Raw genomic sequence first — 26,804 nt, 5'->3', positions numbered from 1 at the left:
GTGCCGTGGTGGTCAGTGTATGGAAGGAGCAGCCTGTCCAAATCCACAGTGGGTGGATGAGGAGCTGGACACCTCCCCTCTACTAGTACTAGGAGCAGCGGCGTTTCATCTTGTCCTTGGGCCTGGACAGACAGAGATTTCCATGAAGGGAAACAGAAGCTGCTTCAGCTATTGAAACCAGACTAATGCAGCCTCTGGAGCCGTGTCAGCTACCGAAGCCATGGAAAGTTGACCTCTGGTGATCCTCCTGAGCTTCCATCCAAGACTCGACTAGATTTGTCAAAATACTTGCAGCACATTTCCCAGATTTCCTTTGCAGCCTTTGGGGCTCAGCAGCTGCCTGCCTTTTTCTGTCGCAAAGACTTCACTCTGTGGTCCATGTGTTTGTGAAGTTCACTTGGTGGGCATGTGGACTAGGGCAGGGGTGTGCAGTAGGTGGCTCTTGACCTACTGGTAGGTACCTGGATGATCTGGTACTTTGGCAAGGACTTCTGACTCCCAGTCATTTAGAAAAAGCAACAACAAAACAATCCCCCGCCTCAAATTATACCACTGAAAGCAAGAAAGTTTGGGGTGACCACAAGTGGAATCTTGTGTGGAAGGACCGTGAGCTCCGTTCAGTTCTGCTCCTCTACTCAAAACACATTCCTGGGCTCAGAATACTTTAAATCTAAGCTTATGTCTTTTGCATCAGGCTCTGGTTGGTGGATCTTATAATTCTCGCAAAAATAAAAGAGGATCCAGCAAACCTGGGCTGGGGATACTGTCTACTGTGGCACCTGTATCTCTGCTGTGGCACCCCTTGAGAGACCAAAGGTGATGGGATCTTAAGAGGGAAATGGAAAGTTCCAGGGAGGAGGTCATGGCAGAACAGCAAAGGGCATGTTTACCCCAGTTCCAAGCCCTGGCATTTCTGTTGAAAGGATCTCAAGTAGCACGATAGGAAGTACTCTGGAAAAAGCTGCGAGTTGCTGGAGGGCAGACAAAACTGGTTAACAAGGAACAATGATCTCACACATATATTCCTTTTTAGAGTCGCTTTTAGGCTAAGAAGAATAAACTCTACTTTTCTGCTCTGTTAAATTGTTGGGAAGGGCTTTTTTCACTGTTCTGTGCGTTAGCCTTATATGCTTATTTTAAATTTTATTTATTTGGATTCTATGTCACAATGGGCAGGTTTTATCCCGTGGGTAAAATGACTGATTAAAATAAAATAAAATAAAACAAAATAAAATAAACCTTTTAAGATGAGGAAAAGGCTCTTAGAATTCCAGTTCTGTTCCAGATCCCAAATTCTGCAACTATAATCTGGTCTGAATAAACAAGCAGCAAGAAGAGAAGGCAGAAGGACACAGGAAAACTTCCCTTGGAAATAGCCTTTCAGCCATTTATTGGCAGTGCTTGAATGCTTTCTATCATTTTCTCACAGGCATGAGGACTAGAAACCCTGAGAGTCAGATACCTGATTTCGGGCATAATTCTGCACATTCAAAACAACAAAGGCACACAACCCTCGTGCCCTGTAATGTTCTCTTTGATTGTTTCAGTGGGATTACTATTGTTTTACATTGCTGGTTTTATCAGCTATTCTGGGGTGAGGTAGAAATGTTGGTAAACAAACTCTGATGGCAATCCCCAATTATTATTAGTGCTTTGCACAAACCTGGTGCTGCTCATCAGCTGTCCTGATGTACAGACCGTCCATATTTCTTGTCTTTTCATAAACCTTCCCCATTCCTTTCAGCTTCCCTTCCTCTGTTTTGTGCCCCTCACAGGGGACCCTTGTTTGCTCATCAGACACATGGAACAAGCCTTGGTTGGATGTCTTTCTCAGCAGCATATCAACAGCTCTTCAAAGACCCATCCAAACACCCTCTGACGCCTTTAAAAGTTTGTCTCCCCATGAACTCACAGCTCCGGCTGACATCAATAGCACTTTGGTGACGCTCATCAGGGAAGTGTTATGAAGTGTCTGCCATGGGACAGATGGCACAAGGTGTCGAATGGGCCAGCAGCTATAGATTGGATATCTACATATCTACAGCAACATTTATAAAAAGGGTGCCATGTGTATTTTTAGCCTCCTTCCAAATATACCCTTGAAAAGGTGTGTATGTGTGTGCATTTCTGCATGAAGTCCCTGGCAGCGTAATTGCAGAGGGGGGAAGCGAATGCCAACAAACCACAATAAACAGGCCAACTTCCCTGAGGCCCATGCTCCAGACCAGCCTTCCCCAACCTGGTGCTCCCCAAATGTGTTGAACTACAACTCCCAGCATCCCCCAGCCAGCATGGGGGCTGGCTGGATGGCTGGGGAATGCTGGGAGACCAACACATCCAAAGGGTACCAGGAGGGGGAAGGCGAGGGAATTGTAGGACGTTTTTCTGTCTAAACATAGGACTGTGCCTTAAATAAAACTATCTCCCCTATCACATTCTGGCAACCCATTTTGCCAGTCCCTCCAAACTCCAAGGTAGATTGGGCAGAAATCACGACACTCCTGTGTTATGTTCAGCACCTAGCACAAAAGAAATACTCGAAGTGGGAGGGAATAAGGTCCCCTTGACAGAGTACTGATTGTACACTATGTAACATGGTAGAGGGACTGGAATTGCACATAAACCCAGACCTGCCAGGCACACTCACTCATGGGCACGCACAAATTCATCAACCGGGAAACCACCAAGATGGACCTTTCCTCCATGGAATGCCAACTCATGGATATAAGCATGAGCAAAGGGCTGGATGTGCCTGATCTCGTCTGATCTCGGAAGCTAAGCAGGGTCAGCCCTGGTTAGTACTTGGATGGGGGGTTGTCTGGGAATCAGGCTTCCTGCACTGAGCAGGGGGTTGGACTTGATGGTCTTGCAGGCCCCTTCCAACCCTAGGATTCTGTGATTCTGTTCTATGATCTACCTGAGCTTCTGCACGGATGCGAGACAAGAAGGAAATGTTGACGACAGCTGGCGCTCTTGGTCGCTTACCTGCTGCTGGCTTTGCTCCTCGAGGTTGAGCTTCACCTCCAGAGACTGCCGAGCTTCCAGGAAGGCTTTGCGGTGCTTACGATCGGCCATGTAGTACGACATGATGCCCACGCAGATGGTGCATAGGTAGATGGCAACATTGGACAAGATCTTGAACGAAAGAGGAGGGGAGGGGGGACGGAAATGACAACTATCAGTCTCCAGAAGACGGGGAGGTCTCCATCCTCCAGAAGACAGGTGCAGAAGATGAAAGCACTTAGGAGGCCCACTTTCCTGTCTATGTGAGGGGTCGCTGTTGACCCCTGCACCTGGTGCCCATCATCTGGTTTGGCCTACAAGTTCCATAATCCCTGATCGTTGGCCATGCTGATGAGGATGATGGGAGTTGTAATCCAAAACATCTGGAGGGCCCCAGGTTGCCCACCCCTGGTATAACTATACTGCATAGATGCAGAAATGGTAGAGATCCTGCATAGAAGTATTACAACTCACATTATGAGATGGGCAAAAATGGCTGAATGAAGAACTCAAGATCCTTGTGAAGAGGCTTTATACTGGGTCATCCAACCCACTTCTTTGGACTGGCAGTGACTCTGTAGGGCAGGAGTGGAGGGAGGGCTGGCCCTCCAGACGTTGCTGGACTGCTACAACCCACATCGCCCCTGTCCTCCAGCCCTGCTGTCTGGAGCTAATGGGAGTTGGAGTCCAACAACATCTGGAGAGCCACACGTTCCCTATCCATGCTCCAGTGCCTCAAGCAGAGGTTGCTCCCAAACTGTTCTCCCAGATTCTTTTCATCTGTTCTACCTCTGAGTTAAGCAATGCTCACTTATACTGAGTGATATATACTGCTCACTGCTCCAGCCACCAACTTCTTGAAAGCAACTTCTTAAACAGAGCCAGCCTCCAATGGCCAGGTAACAAACAGTTCCCCAGCTTCAGTCAAGGACCCAGACCAGCCTTCCACCACCTCGTGCCCTCCAGATGTGTTGGATTACAATTCCCATCATTCCCAGCCAGCACAGCATTGCCTATTCCAACGGGCAGTGGCTCTTCACAGTCAGGGGGAAGGGACTTCTCCAGGTGTGGGAACCTGGAGCATTCGGCATGCAAAGCTGCTCCGGGACCTCGCCAAGCCAGGGACTGGCTATTCAGGTAGTGAGGGTGCAGCAGAAGACAGGTACATGGACGGGAAGGCATAGGCAAGATGAAGCTAAGGAAGTTCAGGATGTTTCAAGGTTGGTGGACTGCAACCCACAGATTCAAACAGGCTCTGCTTTCAAACAAACTTACAAGTTTTATTTAAACAGACTCCCATACAGAGCTCTCTCAGGCTGTGGCCACACTCTCCTCAGTCCAGAAGCAGTGGATGTTGCCCTTAACTACTTCCTGGAAGCACAACCCATTCAGGGTGAACCCAGCAGTTCTTTTACACAGGAATGGTGAAAGAAAAGAATAGTCAAGGAGGTGGGCCATGAGGAGGAATCTAAAAGGGGCAGAAGGGGACAGCCTGGCAAATTTATAATTGGAGATGGGATTCCTCTTCCACTCACCTCCCCTCAACCCCCCCATAGTCCCCAGGCCAGGGAGCAGGGCTTGGGGAGGGGCCCACGGAGAGAGCCCAAGCCTCCACGGGCCACATTAGGCCCACAGGCCAGGAGTTGCCCTCCCCTGTTATAAGGAGGGAAGGTGGTTCCAAGCATAGAGAGCAAGCAGCATAGAAGGTGAAGAGACAAAAGAGACAGGGAGCTGAGTCCGAGCGCAGAGATGTTTGACAGACAGACAGACAGGGGGGGAGAGAGAGAGAGAGAGAGAGAGGGAGGGAGAAGACTGAGCTTCCCATTCCCCCACGCCCCTAGTTCTGGTGCGTTCCTATCTGGCACTTTGCCCATTTGAATTACTGGCAGAAAAGATGCTCCAGGCAATGTTTGACATTGCAGACTGAGGCACTTTCCCATCAGTAGGGATGGTAGCTCTCTAGCTCAGTAGCTCAGTGGCAGAGCCCCTGCTTGGCACGCAGAAGGCCCCGGCTTCAATCTCCAGCATCTCCAGGTAGGGCTAGTACAGAATCCATCCTGAAACCCTGGAGAGCCGCTGCTGCCAGTCAGCGTCGGCAATTCTGGGGCTTGCCAGGTGGACCATGCGTCTGACTCGGTATAAGGCCGTTTCCAGTGTTCCCGTGTTCCAGTAGATCTAGGCACATGGAAGAGTCCTAGTCTGCCACATCAAGCACCAACCTTGCAAACAATCATTCATAAGGGATTCTGCGGATAAATTAAAGACTTCCCTGGAACAAAAAGCCTCCAAGAAAACAGAGGCTGGAGTTGCCAAGTGTGACCACAACACTTTCCCTAGCCTGCCCCTGTGCCCATAACAGCTTGATCTGCAGAAATCAGCAAGTGGAGCTTTTTTGCAGCACGGAGATAAGCATTTAGCACTTGCCAAGGATTGCAAAACAGGCACAGGAACACAGGCTGGGGGAAAAAAACCTTGGGAACCCTCCCAGGACTACCACCCACGGTGAGGTGTGGGTGTATCTCAGCTGCTCCCAATATGTCCTGGGATTCAGAGTTAGTTTCACTCTCAATTTCTTGGTCCTCTCAAATGCCCTTTCTCTCATCTCTTCATTAAAATTTGTTAAGGTGTTTTGGAAAAAAAAACTATCAAGTCTCTAAGCATTTCAGTGCCAAGGGGCAGGGAGGCATCTTGGGAAAGCAACTTCTTAAACGGAGCTGGCATCCAATGACCAGGTAACAAACTGTTCCCTCAGTCAAGGAACCAGACCAGACGTCTCCAACCTGGTGCCCTCCAGACGTGCTGGACTACAATTCCCATCATTCCCAGCCAGCATGGCTAATGGCCAACATACCTGGAGGGCTGCAAAGCTAAGATTATGAGATTAACAACAACTTTGTGAGATGGATCACTTGCAATAATACACCGAGCATGTTTCTGATAGGTGGAAACCCAGTCACCTACTTATTTTCAACATCTCTGAGAGCTGCCTTTTCCTGCCATTTGCTAATATCCCCACAACCTCCTTCTTTGTGGTCTTATTTCCCTCCATATCTTGTGTCAGACTGCCCCTCCTGCACTTCTCTTGCCATCACTAGGATCATGCCACCCTTTCCTGAGGCTCCTCCGCTGTCCACAACTTTCAAGGTTAGAATCCTAGAATCACAGAATAGTAGGGCTGGAAGGGGCCTACAAGGCCATCGAGTCCAACCCCCTGCTCAATGCAGGAATCCAAGTCAGAGCATCCCTGACAGATGGTTGTCCAGCCTCATCTTGAATGCCTCCAGGGTGGAAGAGCCCACCGCCTCCCTAGGTCATGGGTTCCATTGTCATATTGCTCTAACAGTCAGGAAGTTTTTCCAGAAGTTCAGCCGGAATCTGGCTTCCTGTAACGTGAGCCCATTATTCTGTGTCCTGCACTCTGGGATGATCGAGACGAGATCCCGGCTTTCCTCTCTGTGACAACCTTTCAAGTACTTGGAGAGTGCTATCATATCTCCCCTCAGTCTTTCTTCTCAAGGCTAAACATGCCCAGTTCTTTCAGTCTCTCTTCATAGGGCTTTGTGTCCCATCCCTTGATCATCTTTGTTGCCCTTCTCTGAACCCTCTCCAGTTTGTCAGCATCCTTCTTAAAGTGTGGTGCCCAGAACTGGACACAGTACTCCAGATGAGGCCTAACCAGTGCTGAGTAGAGGGGAACTAGTACTTCCTGGGATTTGGAAGCTATGCTTCTATTAATGCAGCCCAAAATAGCATTTGCCTTTTTTGCAGCCACACCACATTGTTGGCTCATATTCAGCTTGTGATTGACAACAATTCCAAGATCCTTCTCGCTTGTAGTGTGGTTGAGCCACGTGTCCCCTATCCTGTGACTGTGCATTTGGTTTCTTTTCCCTAGGTGCAGAACTTGGCATTTATCCTTATTAAATGTCATTCTGTTGTTTTCTGCCCAGTGCTCCAGTCTATCAAGATCACTTTGAATTTTGTTTCTGTCTTCCAGGGTATTAGCTATCACACCCAATTTTGTGTCATCTGAAAATTTGATCAGCATTCCCTGCACCTCCTCCTCCAAGTCATTAATAAAAATGTTGAAGAGCACTGGACCTTAGGTCCCTCTCCTTAAAAGTTCCCTTTGATCACTGACTGTTTCCCACCACTTGAACTTAGGTCCCCCTTCCCATTTTGCCTCCTTTTCTCATGTCAGTCTCTGTGTCCGCCGCCGTCATCTTGCTTGCAATGCCCAAAAGTGCCTCCCACTCTCAATTTGTTAGGCTGACAACACAAATACCAGCTTCAGAGGAGGGCTTTTCCTCAGAACCACAGCACAGGAGAAAGGGATGAGATCCCCCATGTCTGTTGCATTCCTCTACTTGGGGGCCTAGCGCAGGGATGGGAATGTGTGGACACCCAGATGTTAGGGCTGATGGGACTCCAACTCCCATCAGCCCCAGCCAGCAGGGTTGATGGACAAGGATGATGGGGGTATGCATCAGTGTGGCTGCTCCACAACCAATCTCCTCATGAGCCAAGGGTAGCCAAAGACAAGAGCAAAAGGAGGCAGTGGTGGGATGCATTCACGTCCACCTCCTGGTGTGGTTCGTCCGCTCCACGGGGCTCCAAGTACAGAATCAGCCCATCAGCCCTGGCAGCGCCAGCCACAGAGTTAACAGAACGGTTTTGCTATTAGCTCCACCTTTCTGGCCTCCTGGAACCTGTAGGCTCCGTCCCAACCTTCCTTTGGCTCAGCCCTGATCCTCTTTAGGCTCCGCCTCCAACCCCACTCAGCTATGAGCATTTCTGAAATCCAATTCAGCAACTTACAAAAAAAAGAAGCATTTCTAGGGTGCTTCTCTAGTAGAGAGAGCATGAGAACATAAGAACAGTCCTACTGGATCAGAGAGCAAGGGTCCATGTAGTCCAGCACTCTGTTCACACAGCAGCCAACCAGCTCCCCACGGGAAACCCCAAGCAGGACTCGAGCACAACAGCACCCTCCCACCCATGTTCCCCAGTAACTGGTGTACATAGGCATATTGCCTCTGATACTGGAAGGGGCATAGAGGCATCAGGACTAGTACACACTGACAGCCTTCTCCTCCAGGAATTTGTCTAACCCGCTTTTAAAGCCAACCACATTGGTGGCCATCACCATGTCCCGTGATAGTGAATTCCATAGTTGAACTATACACTGTGTGAAGAAGCACATTTTGGGCAGGTGTCCAAAATCCATCACTCATTTTACCCTAAGCCACTGTCTTCCTTCTGCTTGATAGTGTGGCTGGCTCTTAAAGAAGGAGCAGAAGTGTGTATATCAAGGATGCATTTGGCTAAGAAGCTGCTGAACCCATTATGGAAAAGACAGGCTCTCTCTGTGTTTCTGCGGGATCACAAGTAGCGGCCTTATACCAAATCAGACCCTGGGTCCATCTAGCCCAGTACTGACAACACTGACTGGCAGTGACTTTCCAGGGTTTCAGGCTTTCCTAGCCCTACCTGGAGATGATGGGAATTGAACCTGGGACTTTCTGCAGGCAAGGCAGGGGCTCTACCTCTGAGCTACAGCCTTTCCCGCATGCCTTTTACGATAAAGTCTGCAGAGGAGAGGCTTACAGCAAATATTAGGGGAACTCTCTCCAGCCCACTCCACCCCCAGCTAATACTATTTTGCACTTTTTAAAAAACCTGCACATTAAATCCAAGGATGCATTTAACATCACGTTACTTTAGTCCTGAGCTAACCTATGTGAAGCATTCAGGGGGAAAGTTCTACATTAACTGTAATTAGCAGTAAGTGTAATTAGCAGTTACAGACAGGCTCTGTGGGCTAGCTGGAGGAGTCTTGTGCTATTCTCTGCCATGGGATGTAGCCATGACCTCAAAAGGGGATTAGATAAATTCACGGCTAGGAGGAGGGGTCTGTCCATGACCATTTGCCAGAGGTGCAGAAACTCTTTCAGCCAGAGGGCAGAATTCCATTCTCTCTGCAACGCATTCCACTGGCGAGCAGGACCAAAGGCAAAAGGGGCAAGGTCAAAATACCAAGGTCAAAAGGCAAAAGGGGCAAGGTCTACTTTAGTTTGAAGCTCTTACTGCCAGAAACTTGGCCTTAGGAGAGACATTTCAACCTTTTAGAAGGGGAAAAACCTGCACAAAAGCCAGGAAACCACCCAACAATTTGTGCTGGGGGAAAGGGGGTGGGACCAGGGGGGAGCAGGCATAGCCTCATGGGGAATCCTGGAGAGCCAGATTTGACCCCCAGGCCTGAGATTCTGCACCCCCACTCTAGGATGAACAACATGGGGATGAACAACATGGAACAAGTCATGGGGATGAACAACATGGGAGGGCTGATGACTTTCTGTCCAGGACTGCTCATGACCTTCTCAGAGGTATATGGCTGGCCGCTGTCGGAATCAGAATACTAGGCTAGCTGAACAGATCCAGAAGGACAATTATTTCTTGCATTTACATCCCACCTTTCTCCCACGGTGCTGAAGGGGGTGTACATGGTTCTCTCCCCCCATCCACACTTTTATCTTCACAACAGCCTTGCGAGGTAGGTTAGGCTGATTGGCCCAAAGTTACCCAGGAAGCTTCATGTCTGAGTGGGGATTGGAACCTGGATCTAGCCTGGCGCTCTAACCACGACACCACGATGACTCTCAGTGGGTCACAGGCTATCGAGGAGAAGGACTTCTAAAGAATATAGCCCAGACGCTCCCTTCATACAAGCTAGTTGAAGCACTGAAGAGTCGTTGCGCAAGTTACAGGAAAACGCAGGTCCTTGCCTTTCCGCAGAGTGTACACATACAGGGAATGCACACCCAGGAGACTTGGCCAACTGCAGTTCCCTGGAGAGGGTTTCCCCAATATGGGCTGTAAGCATCTCCCTGGGGCATGCTGGGAGTTGCAGTCCAACACACCTGGAAGGCACCGGGATGGGGAAGGCTGGTTTAGCGGAAAAGACATTGCCGACACTTTGCAGAAACACAGAGATCCCGTCGTCTCTGTAACGGAAAGCAGGACCTGAGGGTGGGGCCGTGGCTCAGTGGTAGAGGAACTGCTTTGCATGCGGAAGGTCCCAGATTCAATCCCCGGCTTCTCCACATAGGGCTGGCAAAACACCCGCCTGAAACCCGGAGAACCACTGCCAGTAAGTGCTGACAATATTGGGCTAGATGGACCCATGATGTGACTCAGTATAAGGGAGCTTCCCGTGTTCCTCAGCCAAAAGCACCCTTGAGATACACACTTCTCCTGCTCTTTCTTTCACAGCCAGCCACATCATCAAGCAGAAATAAGACGGTGGGTTAGGGTGAAAAGGGTGGTGAATTTTGGACAGCTGCCCAAAATGTGCTTTCTCCCTCTCCCACCCCAACCTTAAATTTGGCTGGTGGCTACCAAATGTTGTGTTTTTCCATATATATACTTTTTATTTATTTTTGGAAAACTATTTTTTGTGTTAAGCCTATTTCTCTGGGGTTGCTAAGGAACAATAAACAGAATGACATGTTTGGCCTTCAGACTGCACTGTATCTGAACCAGTTTTAAAAGGGGGGGGGAACTATTCACATGTCACACTATATATCTCTAGAGCATCCTTCCCCAACCTAGCGCCCTCCAGATGTGTTGGACTACAACATCCAGCACCCCCCAGCCAGCTCCTCCACAACCATTCTCCTCATGAATCAAAGGTAGCCAAAGACAGAAGCAAAAGGGGGAAGCGGTGGGATGCATTTACGTCCACCTCCTTGTGTTCTTCCATTCCACTGGACCCCAAATACAGAATCAGCCCATCATCCCTGGCAGCACCAGCCACAGAGTTAACAGAAAGGTTTTGCTATTAGCTCTGCCCTTCTGGCCTGCTGCAACCTGTAGGCTCCACCCCAACCGTTGGCTCTGCCCTGATCCTCCTTTGCTCTGCCTCCAACCCCACTCAAGGATCAGCATTTTCGAAATCCAATTTGACAACCCTACAGTTTAAATATAGACCACGTCTATAGCACCTCTCTGCTGTTCGAGCAACAGTGGGCCACATTTACCTTTCGGTTCTCTGCACCCTCGGCTACGAAGCAGACATACTGGCCAGTAATGTCAGCTCCGGGCATGATGTCCTCAGGATGCCCTCTCCATCAGTAGTCCTACCTCCTCTTTATTACTGTTACTTTTGCCCATTTGCTTGTCCTTGTCCTTTGGGCCCAATCCACACCATGACCCAGAGGGAGAGGGCAAGCAAAGGCGCCTACTCCTTTTCTTTGCTCCGGTCACTGTTGACCCACTTGGAGAGGGCAAGTGAACAGGCAACGACAGCAGGAAGCAGCGTCAGGAAGGGTAGCGGGCTCTAGGGCAGCAGCAGCAGCAGGGCCCTGGCTGGGCCGGGGGTCTCAGCATATGCTCGCCCCCGCGAGCCCTGTTGGCCACAGTCCATGGCTCCCTTCAGCATTCAAGTTTCCAGCAAGTTCTGAACCCAGGACCCTGGGGTAATATGGACTTTCTTTCTTTATTTATTTATTGCATTTATATCTCACCTTTTTTTCCTCCAAGTAACCCACAATGGTGAACATAATCCTCCTCCTCTCCATTTTATCCTCACAACAACAACCCTGTGAGGGAGGTTGGGCTGAGAGTCTGTGACTGGCCCAAAGTCACCCAGTGAGCTTTCATGGCCAAGTGGGGACTAGAAACCAGATCTCCCGGCTCCCAGTCCAACACTCTCGCCACTACACCACACGGGCTCTCTGGTTATTTAGTCTGCTCATCCTAGCTGAGCCCGGGCCAAAGGAGGAAGCTGAAAGAAGACCAGCCAGGTTAGAAATGTCCTCCCGACGGACACCAAGAGGCCAGAACAGACGTTACGACACATTCTGACTCCAGAGAAGCATCCGGGTTGGAGCAGCAGGACTGATCCTTTGGGAACCAAAGGGCTCCAGAGGGACAGCCATGCTCGTCTCCTCTTGCAAAAACCATGGAGCGTTTTGTGGCATCTTAAGAGACGCCCAGATTGTTGGGGCACAAGACAGCTGCTGCCTCACCAAACCTCTGTTCCGCAAGTCACTCCTGCCCTCCCTTTCTCCTCGCAACAGCTGCATGGCTTGTGATTTCAACAGGTGACGTTTTCCTGCACTTCTCTTTGTTTCCTTCTCCAACTATCTGGGATTCTAGAACCCGAGGAAGAGCAGTGTCGACGGCCTGAAAATGGGACTTTACTCTCAGGGTTTCCTTCAACCACTACGGAGCACCACCCAATTTGGCTTCTACTGACCTTTTTTCTTTTTCTTTTACCTTGTGCAACACACAAAATCAATCTCCAGCTTTGCTACTATAAAAAACACAATGTTTCCCTTCACTTTTTCTCTTGGCCTACCCAGAAACCTGTGTGTTTTGTATAAGATCAGAGACAAATCGAAGGAGCAACTGGATTTTTTTATGTTCAAGAATGGGGGAAGTGATCATTATGTGTTTGTTTGTCCTACTAGCAGTGCTAAGTAGTTTTAGACCCTGGACTTAATGGTCTTATGCCGGGGGGGGGGGGGGTTAGATGGCCATGAGTATTACTTCATCTGGGAAACACACAATGAACATTTCTCCCCCCTCCACCTCCAGCTGCCTGCCATGTTCTAAAACAGTGTCCATATTCCCAATATGTTTGAACAACACCAAAACTATTTACCAACCCTCATTTTTTAAAAAATCCACACACACAAAAACCCTCTGAGCATGTGTAGTTTTCCATTTTAAACTCACTTAAATCATAGCACTGTCAGGAATAAAATGGAGTTTGCTTCTGCACTTGCTGCTTTCTGTTCATTGGGGGGGGGGCCTTGAACGGCCATTCCATGCTTTAAAACTGCTTCTACAGTCCTGATATGTTACAGCAACAACAAAACTGTCAACACTATTAAAAAAGAATACCCTGAGCATGTGCAGTTTTGCATTTTAAATCCACTTTAATCATAGCACCAGGGTGACTACAGGAATAAAATGGAGTTTGCGTCTGCTCTCTAGGGATCTGGGTGTCCCCTCAGCTTCAGGAGCCTGGCCTTTGGCCTGTAGCTGCACCACTGTTCACGCCTTGGCTTTATTTTTCTTCACATAGCCTCTTCCTGCCCTCTCATAAGAACATAAGCACATCCCTGCTGAACAAGAGTGAGGGGCCATTTAGCATCCTGCTTCCACAATGGGCAGTCAGGTGCCTCCAAGACGCTCACAGGCAGTACTTGTCGGGAAACAGCCCTCTACTGCTGCTGCTGACCAGCAACTGGTCCTCAGATACACTGCCTCTAAACAAGGAGGCTCTATTTAGCTATCATGACTAAGGGCACAATCCTATTAGATAGAAAAGGTCCTACAACTCCCCAGATACATCAAGAAGCTCCAGGTTAGCAAACACAGCCTGACCATTTTTATTTTTAACCATAAAGAAGCAAGTGACTAAGGACGCATGTTTAGAAAGAAAAAAGTCCTACATGGCTGGCTGGGGAATGCTGGGAGTTGTGGGACTTTTTTCTGTCTGAACACGCATAGGATTGCACCCTAACAGACACTGATATCTCACTGATGCTCTAAATCAGCCTTCCCCAACCTGATGCCATCCAGATGTGTTGGACTACAACCCATGCTGGCTGGGGGATGATAGGAGTTTGGAGGGCGCCAGGTTGGGGAAGGCTGCTTTGCATATTTGTCTAATCCCTTTTTAAAGCCTCCTAAGCTCATGAACATGACCAGATCTCTTCTCCCCATTCCACGTGTCATCCTGGTCTCCTCCTCCCACTCCGCCTTTTTGTGGATAATAGGAACAACTCCGCATGCTTCCAGACACTAGGGGACAATAGAGAATAAGAACATTAGAAGAGCCCTGCTGCATCAGACCAAAGATCCATCTAGTCTAGCATTCTGTTCACACAGTGGCCAACCAGCTGCCCATGGGAAACCCACAATGTCCTGTAGCTTGATCAGTTCCTATTTCCTACTCCCTCGTCTTCCTTCTTCCTCTTGCTCTGCAGCAAGCACCATGTGGTCTCTCCAGGAAGGAAGCAAGTAAGCATATCTCATGCCTTCATTCATTTACACTCATACACCCAGCATTGGGATGTGCTTGTAGTTAAGCAGTGTTAGATAACCTCTGTTGATGTGAATAATGGCACTAATAAAGTAAGTTGGTTTGAACTTCTTCTAAACTGGCTCCAGCCGGTGTTTATTGCCTCCAATACTAAATGCTGTGTTGCCATGCGTTCTCTATATAAAGCAACTCTACTGCAAGTCACACCAGACTTCCCAACACTTTTTATGTTATAAGCAAGTACACAAAGATTTTTGTGAATCTTTACCAGTTATTAAGCACTCAGTATGAATTAAGGGCTCTAGAAACCGTTGTTAACACTTGTTGGGAAGCGCTAGACAAATGTTGTAAATAAATAACATGCAATAATAAATGATCCCCTTCATGGATCACTGCCTTCTTGTGGTGAAGGGGCTTGCGTGACTCAGTGAAGCCATAAGCTATGCCGTGCAGGGCCACCCAAGACGGACAGGTCATGGTGGAGAGTTCTGACAAAATGTGGTCCACTGGAGAAGGAAATGGCAACTCACTCCAGTATTCTTGCCAAGAAAACCCCATGGAATATATCACAAGGCTAATAGATATGATGCCAGAAGATGAGCCCCTCAGGTCGGAAGGTGTCCAATATACTACTGGGGAAGAGCAGAGGGAATTTCCAAGTAGCGCCAGAAAGAGTGAAGCGGCTGGGCCAAAGCCGAAAGGACACTCAGCTGTGGATGTGTCTGGTGGTGAAAAGAAAATCCGATGCTGTAAAGAACAATATTGTTTAGGAACCTGGAATGTCAGATCAATGAATCAAGGTAAGCTGGTGGTGGTCAAACATGAGATGGCAAGACTGAACATCGATATCTTGGGAATCAGCGAACTAAAATGGACAGGCATGGGCGAATTTAATTTAGGTGACCATTGTATCTACTACTGTGGGCAAGAATCCCTGAGAAGAAATGGAGTAGCACTCATAGTCAACAAAAGGGTGGGAAAAGCAGTACTGGGGTACAATCTCAAAAATGATAGAATGATCTCAGTACAAATCCAAGGCAAACCATTCAACATCACAGTAATTCAAGTCTATGCCCCAACCACTGAGGCCGAAGAAGCTGAGGTTGGTCGGTTCTATGAAGACCTACAACACCTTCTAGAACTAACACCAAAAAAAGATGTCCTTTTCATCATAGGGGATTAGAATGCCAAAGTAGGAAGTCAAGAAATAACCAGGATAACAGGCAAGCATGGCCTTGGTGTACAAAATGAAGCAGAACAAAGGCTAATAGAGTTTTGCCAAGAGAACACGCTGATCATAGCAAACACTCTTTTCCAACAGCACAAGAGGCGACTCTACACATGGACATCACCAGATGGTCAATAGTGAAATCAGATTGATTATGGCCTTTGCAGCCAAAGATGGAGAAGCTCTATACAGGCAGTCAAAACAAGAGCTGGAGCTGATTGTGGATCAGATCATGAGCTGCTTCTTGCAAAATTTCGGCTTAAATTGAAGAACGTAGGGAAAACCACTAAACCATTCAGGTATGACCGAAATCATATCCCTTATGAATATACAGTGGAGGTGAGGAATAGATTTCAGGGATTAGACCTGATAGACAGAGTGCCTGAGGAACTATGGACGGAGGTGTGAAACATTGTTCAGGAGGCAGCAACTCAATCCATCCCAAAGAAAATGACATGCAAGAAAGCAAAGTGGCTGTCTGATGAGGCTTTACAAGTAGTTGAGGAAAGAAGGGAAGCAAAAAGCAAGGGAGAAAGGGGAAGATATATCCAACTGAATGCAGAGTTCCAGAGAATAGCAAGGAGAGACAAGAAGGCCTTCTTCAATGAACAATGCAAAGAAATCGAGGAAAACAACAGAATGGGAAAGACTAGAGATCTCTTCAAGAAAATCAGAGATCTCAAGGGAACGTTTTCTGCAAAGACGGGTTTGATAAAGGACAAAGAAGGCAGGGACCTAACAGAAGCAGATGAGATTAAGAAGAGGTGGAAAGAATACACATAAGAACTATACAGGAAAGATCTGAATGTCTCTGATAGCCATGATAGTGCGGTCAATGAACATGATCCAGACATCCTAGAGAGCGAAGTCAAGTGGGCCTTAGGAAGCATTACTAACAACAATACTAGCGGAGATGATAGTATTCCAGCTGAGCTATTTAAGATCCTAAAAGATGATGCTGTTAAAGTGCTGCACTCAATATGCCAACAAATTTGGAACACTCAACATTGGCCACAAGACTAAAAAAGGTCAGTTTACATTCCAATTCCAAAGAAGGGCAACGCCAAAGAGTGTTCAAACTACCGTACAATTGCACTCATTTCACATGCCAGCAAGGTGATGCTCGAAATCCTACAAGCTAGGCTTCAGCAGTATGTGAACCGAGAACTACCGGAAGTACAAGCTGGGTTTCGAAGAGGCAGAGGAACTAGAGATCAAATCGCCAATATTCGCTGGATCATGAAGAAAGCAAGAGAATTCCAGAAAAACGTCTATTTCTGCTTCATTGACTACGCTAAAGCCTTTGATTGTGTGGATCAAACAAACTGTGGCAAATTCTTAAAGTGATGGGAGTACAAGACCACCTTACCTGTCTCCTGAGAAACCTGTACGAGGGCCAAGAAGCAACAGTAAGAACCGGACATGGAACAACCGATTGGTTCAAAATTGGGAAAGGAGTACGACAAGGCTGCATATTGTCGCCCTGCTTATTTAACTTATATGCAGAATACATCATGAGAAACGCCGGGTTGGATGAATCACAGGACAGAATTAAGGTTGCCGGGAGAATTATCAACAACCTCAGATACGCAGACGATACCACTCTAATGGCAGAAATCAAAGAGGATCTCAAGAGCCTCTTGTTGAGGGTGAGAGTGCAAAAGCTGGTTTGAAACTCAACATTAGAAAAACGAAGATCATGGCATCTGGCCCCATCACTTCCTGGCATATAGAAGGGGAAGAAATGGAAGCAGTGACAGATTTTATTTTCTTGGACTCCAAGATCACCACAGACGGTGAGTGTAGCCATGAAATTAAAAGACGCTTGCTCCTGGGGAGGAAAGCTATGGCAAACCTAGACAGCATAGTAAGAAGCAGAGACATCACCTTGCCGACAAAGGTCCGCATAATCAAAGCTATGGTTTTCCCAGTAGCAACGTATGGTTGTGAGAGCTGGACTATAAGGAAGGCTGAGCGCCGAAGAATTGATGCTTTTGAACTGTGGTGCTGGAGAAGACTCTTACGAGTCCCCTAGACTGCAAGGAGGTCAAATCAGTCCATCCTAAAGGAAATCAACCCTGACTGCTCATTGGAAGGACAGATCCTGAAGCTGAAGCTCAAATATTTTGGCCACCTATTGCGAAGAGAAAACTCCCTGGAAAAGACCCTGATGCTGGGAAAGACTGAAGGCAAAAGGAGAAGGGGACGGCAGAGGATGAGATGGCTAGATAGCATCACCGATGCAATGAATATGAACTTGAGCACACTCCGGGAGAGAGCGCAGGACAGGAAGGCCTGGCGTGCTATATGGTCCATGGGGTCACGAAGAGTCGGACACGACTGAACAACTGAACAACAACACAAAATAATAAATGATAATGACAGAAATGATGATAAAGAGGATGACAAAAGCTGCACCTGTTGAATTTCTGACTGCCCCACACCAGTCCTTTCAGAATAAAAGACAGTAGCTTGTGGACACTGTTGGAGGTTTTAAAACTAACAGAAAGAAGAATACCCCATTGAACAAGCTGAACAAGAAAAGCTGTAAGGGAAAGATGGGGGAAGCCCACCTCTTCCTCCTCCTGCTCATAAATGTGCACCAGTGACTTGCTATTTTTAACGCCTTGGAGTTGTCATGACAACCCAGTCCTGAAGCACTGAAGATGTGCTTGCTCCTGAGGGGCTTTTTAAGTCTCGGCATAACAGCTACTAGAGGCCACACGGCAAACATGGCCCCAGCTCTGTCTCTGGAGATGGCTCACTATTCTGGGATATTTGTATATTTTAAAAGGGAAGGTGGAAAGAGTATCAGCCCGAAAGGGACGCCCACCTTTGGCTATTAGGTCCACTGTCCTGCAGCATACAGCTTTCCCTCAGCATGGAAACAAGGGGATGATAAAAGTTGCATTGGTTGGATTTCTGCCTGGCATGCAGCTGTTGCATGAAAGGCAACGCATCCGTCCCTGCTAGTTAAAAGCAGGATTGTCAACTGGTCAGGAAAAAAGAAGCGGTGGGGAGTGGGGAAGGCCTGGGCTGCTCCTGTCCTTTAAGAAAGGCTTTGGAGCCAAGGTTGGGCACCTGCGGAGGGCCCGTAGAGCCCCTCCCTGACAAGAGCCCCTGGACTGGCTTCTCCTCTTCCCCACGGCAAACTGCTTGTTTGTCTGCCTGTTGCTCTGGCCGGAACAGTGGTGGTGCAACAGAAGAGCAGTAGATGCGGCTGCCAGCATGCTCACTGGCTCTCTGCCTGGCAAGCAAGGAGGAAGCAGCAATGATGAAGAAAAGGGGGAGTGGGAGCAGCAGGCAACAATGCTGGTAGAAAATGGACTCAGTGAGGGAGGGGACCCATTGAGGGTGTCTTGCCTAAGGGCCCTCCAAAACCTGGTCCTGGCACTGAAAGGCTTGCTCTGCAGAAATCATCCGGCGAAGCTTTTCGTGACATGGCATTAGTTGACACATAACGCTAAGCCATGTTGTGGTATGCTGAAATTTAGCGTGGGCTGGGTTCATGCAACACAACAAACCAGAATAGGGGTTGAGTGTGGGTTCAGATTGAATCGTGGGTTGTTGTTGAATTGTGAGTTGTTGTGTTGTGTGAACCCAGCTGTGCTAACCATGGTTTGTTAACCAAGAGCAACCCACAAAGAGAAACCATGGTTTGTTGTTGAGTTGTGAACTTTGAGCTGTTTGTGGTTAACAAACCATGGTTCATACAACACAACAACCCATGATACAATGACAAGCCATACTCAACCCATACTCTGGCTTGTCATGTTGTGTGAACCAGTCCTTGAACCTATCCCTGAAAACAAACCATGGTTTATTAACCAGATATAAAACACAAATAAAAGCCATTGTTTATTGTTGGTTTATGAAGTTTGTCTTGTCTAAACCATAGCTTGTCATTATGTCTGAACCCAGAACTTATCTGGCTTATCTCTGGCTTGTTTGCACTGCTGTTTACCCTGAAACAGAGGAGTCTAGCAAAAATGAAACTGCTCTGAAAGCTGACAGAATGGGCCAGAGAAAAGCAAATCTCTCCAAATTCACACAAATCTCCTCCATAGAGTTAACTGAGGCTGATTTAGTTTACTGAGGAAATGTGTGCAAATCGAACTGGGAATCAGGAATGAGATGAACATGAGTACGTGTTCAGCAATTTGCAAATATTTTTGGCAGACACACACTCAGGTTCAGGGCTTCGAACAGGGCATGCTCACATGTTTTGCAAGCAAAAACGAAATTCTCATACATTCCTAATTAATATGTTCTATCAGAGACAGTGTAGTGTAGTGGTTAAAGCAGCATTCCCCAACCTGGTACCCTCCAGATGTGTTGGACTGCAACTCCCATCAAGAGGGCACCAGGTTGGAAAATGTCGGGTTAGAGCATTGGACTAGGGCCGTGGAGACCTGGGTTCAAATAATCACTCAGCTGTGAAGCTTACTGGGTGACCATGGAACACTATCCAACTCGCAGCCTAACACACACCACAGGGTTGTTATGAGGGTAAAATGGAGGGGGGAGAGGCTTTCAGCTCCCATTCCTGTTTCTGTGTGAGGGCTTCCATCTCTTAAAAGTGGCAGACATCCTATATACTATCAACGGACTCATGATCCAAGTGCCAAACCTTATGCAGCCAAAATGGCACCATCCACACACAACAGGGAAGTACCATCAGGCTTGGGGGAATCCCGAGGTTTGTGGAAGTACCCCCCAAAAAAAATTAGGGGGGGGAACACACTAAGGGGGGATCCCAAAAACAGCTCAGTATGCTCAGTGGGAGGACAGTCAGAAAACAAAGGGATGGGATGGAACAGAGTGTCCTGCAAGTAGAAGTGGGCAGTTAGGCTGGAATAATGGATCAAGAACCTTTCACACTGCAACATGTCGCTGCACCAGGTCCCACATGTGCTTTCTGAACCATACCCAGTGGTGTAGCAGTAAATTTTTACTCAAAGGGCTGGATGCACCTGTTCTCTTCTGATCTTGGAAGCTAAACAGGGTCAGCCCGGGTTAGTACTTAGATGGGAGACTGCCTGGAAAGCAGGCTTCCTGCACTGAGCAGGGGTTGGACTCGATGGTCTTGTAGGCCCCTTCCAACCCTATGATTCTATGAGATCTATGAGATCATGACTGTCTTCATAGCCACTCCCTCAAGGAGGGTCCAAAAATGCAGGAAGATATATCAATCCATCTCTCTCTTTCCTCTCTCTCTCTCTCTCTCTCTTTCTCTCTCTCTCTTTTGTAGGACTTTTGTAAAGCACATGGCTCTTAATTACCCAGTCAGGACCACGCCACTCCAAAATTCTCCGCATTACAACAGGGCTAGCTCATAACAATATATTGTTGCTGGGGAAATCCATCCCCTGCCCACCAGCTACTACAAGGATTTTAACTAGACTCATCCCTGCTAATCAAAAAGTCTAGGCACTTTGACCCTGTGAGCCCTGGTTCCATCACACCACCGACCATGTCTCTACATAGGACATGGAAATGACTTAAAAAGGGATGCATTGTGGATCGTGGTCCCTCCTTCGGACCAGGAAACATCTGAGATCGTGAAATTGTCAGGTTCAGCAGTAGCAGATCACACACACAAGTCCCCACCCCAAGAAATGCTGGTCTGGATGCACCCTCCAATCACAGAATCCTAGAGCTGAAAGGGGCCATTTAGGCTGTCAAGTCCAACCCCCTGCTCAGTGCAGGAATCCAGCTTAAAGCATCCCTCACAGATAGCTGTCCAGTCTCTGCTTGAAGACCTCTAGCAATGGAAAGACCACCACCTCCCTCAGCAGTTGGCTCCATGCTGGTTTGGATGCAGCCTACGAAACAAGGTGGGTTTGAAAGGCCTCACTGCTTAACCGCCGAGGAAGGTTTAGAAGCGGAGAGCTCCAAGGCCTTCCGTTGGCCCTGTGTGTTATTATTGTGTATGTTTCTGACTCCAGAGGTGTCTGGCTCCCTGTGGAGACCATCCAGGGCTTCAGTTGCCAGTGTTAAACACAAGCAATTAGCTTTAAAAAGGGCCGGGAGACGAAGAGGCTGAAAACACAAACAAAGCCCAACAGCCAAGATGCATTGCTTGATGGAAAGAAAGCCGCTGGAGCCGACAACTGCCAAGCACATGCGTTTATTGGGATAGAAACTTTGTGTACACACACCACACTGCTCTGGATAGCACAGGGCTGGCCTAGCCAGGCAACCCCAGATGCAAGGAGGTTAGAATGTAAAAAGGAGGAAGGGACGGCAGCCTTTTCAGCTGAGTTGCCCCCTGAGGTGTTTCTGAGAAGCAGGTCACTTAGGATATTCTTAAGAAACTCCACGCCATCCTCAAGCTGTCTGGAACAGTTTCTCTCCACATCTGTAGGCAGACTGAAAAGCAGGGTGCCTCTGAACATGTGAAGCCAGTCATTCATTCATATCACATTTTTCCATGTGCCTGAGGCAGCTTCCAACAGCCACAATTCTTTAAGGCAACCCTTTCCTTTGTTTCCCATTCCTCCAAAGTCCTCAAAGCAGTGTTTAGCCTCACAACAATCGTGTGAAGTAGGCCAGCTAGGTGTTATTAGAGATCCCTCTCTCCTCGTCATACAGCAACAAGTCCCCGGCTTTCCTGTAACAGGTAGAATAATCTTAAACTCGTTGGTGTTGGTGGCGGCTCATGAGCACCACAGCTTCCTGGCCGGGCCGGGAATTCTGATGGGATTTCCCGCAGCCTGTTGCACAAGACTGTTCCCCACCCGTTGCATATGTCTCCAGTAGAACTGCAGTTTCCAACCTGCGTTCAGGGGGGCTCTGGCTTTCCTTGGATGCTTATCACAAGTTCCTCAGCGAGAAGACCAGAAATGGTGGGCAGACATCTCTGGAAAAAAACACTCTGCAAACCCTCCCCCTAAAATATGCAGCCATAATACCAGAACCCAGGGTCATCCCATAAACTAAATGGTGGGAGATGCAGGGCAGATAAAAGGAAGGACTTCTTCGCACAGCGGAGAGTTAAACTATGGGATTTGCTACCCCAAGATGTAGTGATGGCCACCAATTTGGATGGCTTGAAAAGGGTTCCTGGAGGAGAAGGCTATCAATGGCTACTAGTCTTGATGGCCATGTGCTACCTCCAGTATCAGAGGCAGTGAGCCTATGTACACCAGTTGCTGGGGAACATGGGCGGAAGGGTGCTGTTGCAGTTGTGTCCTGCTTGTGCATCTCCTGGGGGCAGCTGATTGGCCATAATGTGAAGAGAATGCTGGGCTAGATGGACCCTTGGTCTGATCCAGCCTCAGGGCTCCTCTTACATACTTATGAGTTAGGGAACATGTTCACATGGTGCAGAATAACAGGGAAGCCCAAGAGGCTGGGTAGTGCTGCATGTAGGCTGGATGTGCACCCCACAACAGTCGTGTTCAGGTGTTATGGAGGGGGCATGGTGGAGGGGGGGGTGCTGCCCCGCCCTCACCGTCCCCCGCCCATCCGGCATTGAGTGGGAAGGTCTGAAGTGAGCACTCAATACGGGGAGCTCAGGGGTGGAGCAGGCAGGGCCAGGAATGTGCCTGCTCCACACGCTGCCTTCCCCTGTTCAGACCTAAGCAGGGCGAATATGTCCCAGAATCCATTGCAGCACATAGGGGTTGTGGGGCAAGATGTTAAAGGTTCCTTGGCAGACTCATCAATGTGGAAAAGGTTCTCTGAACTGAAGGCAGGAAGTTTGAAAACCACTGCGGTATAGGGTATTGTGCCTTAGGAGAAGGAGATGGATCACTGAGCCCAAATTCTGCAATTCGATCACTGGCTGCCATTTTGTGCTGTTAGCAGCAGCATGACTGGACCAACCGCCTGCCTCTGTGAGAATTACTCCGCACTAATCTAGCTTCCCAAAATTGGTGGCCAGGACAGGATATCAATACAAGATGTTCATACATTGCTTTTCCCAAGACACCGAGGTGGCTGCTGGCTCATCTACTGGGCGAGTGAGATACTTGTCCTGGACAAATGGCTAGCTGATGATGGCATGACATCATCATGGGGTTTCATTTCATTTATTCTGTTTCTATACTGCCTAATAGCCAAAGTCTCTGTGCAGTTTAGAAAGATTAAAACCATAAAAATACAATATAATAACATAATATAAAACCATTACCCTACAAAAATATAAAAACAGTTTTAAACGATCAACAACAAAAATTTCAGGACCCATTAAAAAGCCTTATCATATGCTGTCAAACGACTGGGAGTAGATTAAAGTGTTGTCCTGGTGCTGAAACGAGGACAACGTTGGTGCCAGGCAGACCTCACTGGGGAGAGCATTCCACAATTGGGGGGGCCACAACCGAGAAGGCCATCACTCTTGTTGCCATCTTCCGAAGCACCCTCAGAGAAGGCAATTGGAGGAGGGCCTTAGATGATGATCATAGTGTCCGGGTAGGTTCATACCGGTTTGCAGAAAGAGGAAGCAAGGGAGCTTTCAGTCTGGACAGATCTTGACGAACATGGCGGAGGAAGAAGCAACTTAGCTGAGCTGGTAGCAGTGGGGCTATAAGGAAACAGGTAACAGTATTACAGATTTTGGGGCCGATGCTGCAGAGAGATGCTGGATGGCCAAACCAGTCTAATTCCAGGCCGTGTAACTTTTCACCCGTAAGTCTGTTCCATCCCATTGCTACATTAATCTTCATTTCTATATTACTCTGCATGAAAAATCTCATTTACATAGTAGTTCAATTGGTATTTTTAAATGCATTTCTCTCAAGGTGCAAATTTTACACATTTTTTAGCAGAAAACTGCAAAATTTTTGGTTCAGAATATCAGAATATTTGGGAAATACGAAGGCTGGTGAATAAGTAAATTCTCTTCCACACATTGACTCAGGACAGCTTGTATCAGAATTAACAAAGATCGAATTCCTCATGCTTCCCTAACTGGAGGCTTGTCCGGTGAGTGGAGAAGAAAAAGGGAAGGGGGAGTGACATTGCCCAGGGGGAGTGTGGGATATGGTAAAGGGGGAAATCTATCAAAACCTGGCCCTTGTCACATGCGTTGCTCATCAGGTGTGTTGTGAGCAAAGAGATTCTACCATCTTCATCTTGCTCCTTGCTGGCACATAAAGCACTATTAATAGCACCTTCCCAGAGGGAACCATCCAAAGGTCCATTCAACAATTATGATCATAATAAAGCAATTCAAGCCACCAATGTTTATTTCTGGACACTGTGTTCCTCTTTTTCCAGCTTGCAGAGTCTGGAGCATGCGGCGTTGCCAAGGTTTTGCTGGCCCGCCACTGCCTGTACCACGAAAACGATCAACACCCAGAGAACCGCAAAGCAGCAGGCAAAGCTCTTACTGCCGAGGTGTCACTGTCGTCCAGGTGTGTTTTCCAAAATGGGGGTGGGGGGGTGGGGAGACCTTGCTTGGGCCTTCTTAGAGCTGTCACTTCTCCCAAAGGGGAACACGGGTTTTCTTGTGTTGCTTTCTGGTGTTGCAGTCAAGGGGTTCTCTGCACGGCTACTAACTGCCCTTACAGCACATTTCAGTCCATCTCCAGCCCTGTTTTCTGTTTGAAAGAGAAGCCAGTTCACCAGAAAGGTCTCAAGCTAAGCAACTCAAGCAAGTGAGCCAATCCGCCAGCTGCTTTATTAGTAATAATACTTCTTGGTGTTTCCATAGCACTTTCCGATTGTTCAAAACGCTTTATATATATAATTCCAATAGAACAACACTGTCAGGCAGGCCAATATTATTATTTATCCTTCAACTGAAGTGAGATCCTGGAACCTCAGGGCTGATGGGAGTTGAAGTCCAAAATATCTGGCAGGCACCAGATTGGGGAAGACAGCTTTCAGGGATTTATTATTATTGCATTTATATCCTGCATTTTTCCTCTTGCAAGGAACCCAAGGTGGCTTATATGGTCCCCCTCCTCTCCATTTTATCCTCACAACAACCCTACGAAGTAGGTTAGGGTGAGAGTCAGTGACTAGCCCAAAGTCACCCAGTGAGCTTCATGGCCGAGTGGGGACTAGAACCTGGGTTTCCCAGGTCTCAGTCCAACACTCTAGCCATTACACCACACTGGTTAAATTGAGTGCCATACCTTCCATTTTAGAAATTAAGCTCAGGTTGGTTCTCATAGCCTTCATTGCGCATTCCTATTTCATTACTGCTGCTGGCTAAGGAGAATGCACTCCCCCCAGAACTACAGTTGTCCCACCCACTCTTGTGGCTTTTAGAAAGGGTGTGAAGACACATCTTTTTCACGTAGCCTTTTAAAATGTGCAGTTTTAACTACTTTTTTTTTATGTTCTTGCTTTTTATTGTTTTAAGGTTTTATTATTTTAAAGGCGCAGTCCTATGGGATCCATGCTGGCTATTCGTAAGCCTTTGGAGGCTTAAATGGGCCTCCCGCTCTGCATTTAAGCTAGGCAGGCTCATCTAGTGGAGCCTTCAGGGAGGGGGAGGGAAGGAGGCTGGGGCAGCCATAGGATCTCTCGTATGGGTGCCGCCCCAGCCTCCTGCCCTCCCCACCCCGGGGAACACCCCCTTTTCCCCATCTCTGCGCTCTGGTTCTCTCCGCACCAGCTATGAGGGGGCAGAGCAGGGGGCACGGAGTGCGGCTTCCTGGCTCTGAGATCGGAGGCCTGTTTCCAACCTCGTAGCAGGAAACTGAACAATCCTCTTTCCCCCAGAGGCTGGCTAGGGGGCATAGGATTGCTCTGTAAATTGCCCTGCACTGGCTTGATGGCTTTTTAGCAAATAAGGCAGTGGTATCATCATCATCAGACATTAACAGTTGCTCCCCAGACTGTACCTTTGCAGACTTCAGGTGAACAATAGTACGTTTGAATACACATACATGCACAAAAGCTCCCTTTCTGACATTCTGCAGGCATGTCAGAAATGGTTTTTTTAGACAGAAAAAGGTCCTACAACTCCCAGTATTCCTCAGCCAGCCATGGCTGGCTGGGGCATGCTGGGAGCTATAGGACTCTTTTCTGTCTGAACATGCATAGAATTGCACTCTAAGCCATTTCTGTTTTGACATGCATTTAATTAGTTTATGTTCCGTCATGGCTGCTCTTTTTGCTGGAGTTGCCCTTCCTGCTTTTTATGTTGTTGTTGGTTTTTATTTATCTGGAGTATTTTAGAATAATTATTTTAGCAAATTACAGTGCCATCCTTAACATGTCCACTCTACTCAGTCAGAAGTAAGTCCCAAAATGTTAAAAGGTGCTTACTCCCAGATAAGCAAGTATAGGATTGATTGATTGATTGATTGATTGACTGATTGATTGATTGACTGATTGATTGATTGATTGACTGATTGATTAAAGATACTCCTGCACATAGAAAAGTAGTGTGTCAGGGAGAAGTCAAGAACCCTTCTTACAGACATCCTTTTTTGTCTAATATTGGGAGGAAAAACAATCATGCAGCACACATACGCCTTACATACACCCCTACATTCTGAAGTGGAACAGTCCAGGGACAACTTTACCATGTAACAAGTTACTTGTCCCGACTGG

General features: G+C 47.7%; 1 protein-coding gene across 1 annotated transcript in view; it reads right to left on the bottom strand.

The window, feature by feature from the left end:
• Positions 1 to 26,804, bottom strand: part of ADCY3 (adenylate cyclase 3) — a 142,225-nt gene that overhangs the window by 103,858 nt on the left and 11,563 nt on the right. The window contains exon 2 of the mRNA XM_084829491.1: positions 2,986 to 3,135. Coding sequence (XP_084685617.1) covers positions 2,986 to 3,135 — 150 coding nt within the window. The remainder of the gene's footprint in view (positions 1 to 2,985; positions 3,136 to 26,804) is intronic.

The sequence above is a fragment of the Heloderma suspectum genome, chromosome 1 (assembly GCF_057233095.1).
Source record: "Heloderma suspectum isolate Gila_16-S chromosome 1, 16-S_ref, whole genome shotgun sequence".
In the NCBI taxonomy this organism is placed as follows: domain Eukaryota; kingdom Metazoa; phylum Chordata; class Lepidosauria; order Squamata; family Helodermatidae; genus Heloderma; species Heloderma suspectum.
Note: the sequence above shows the minus strand (reverse complement) of the source record. Positions and strands in the feature narration are given on the sequence as shown.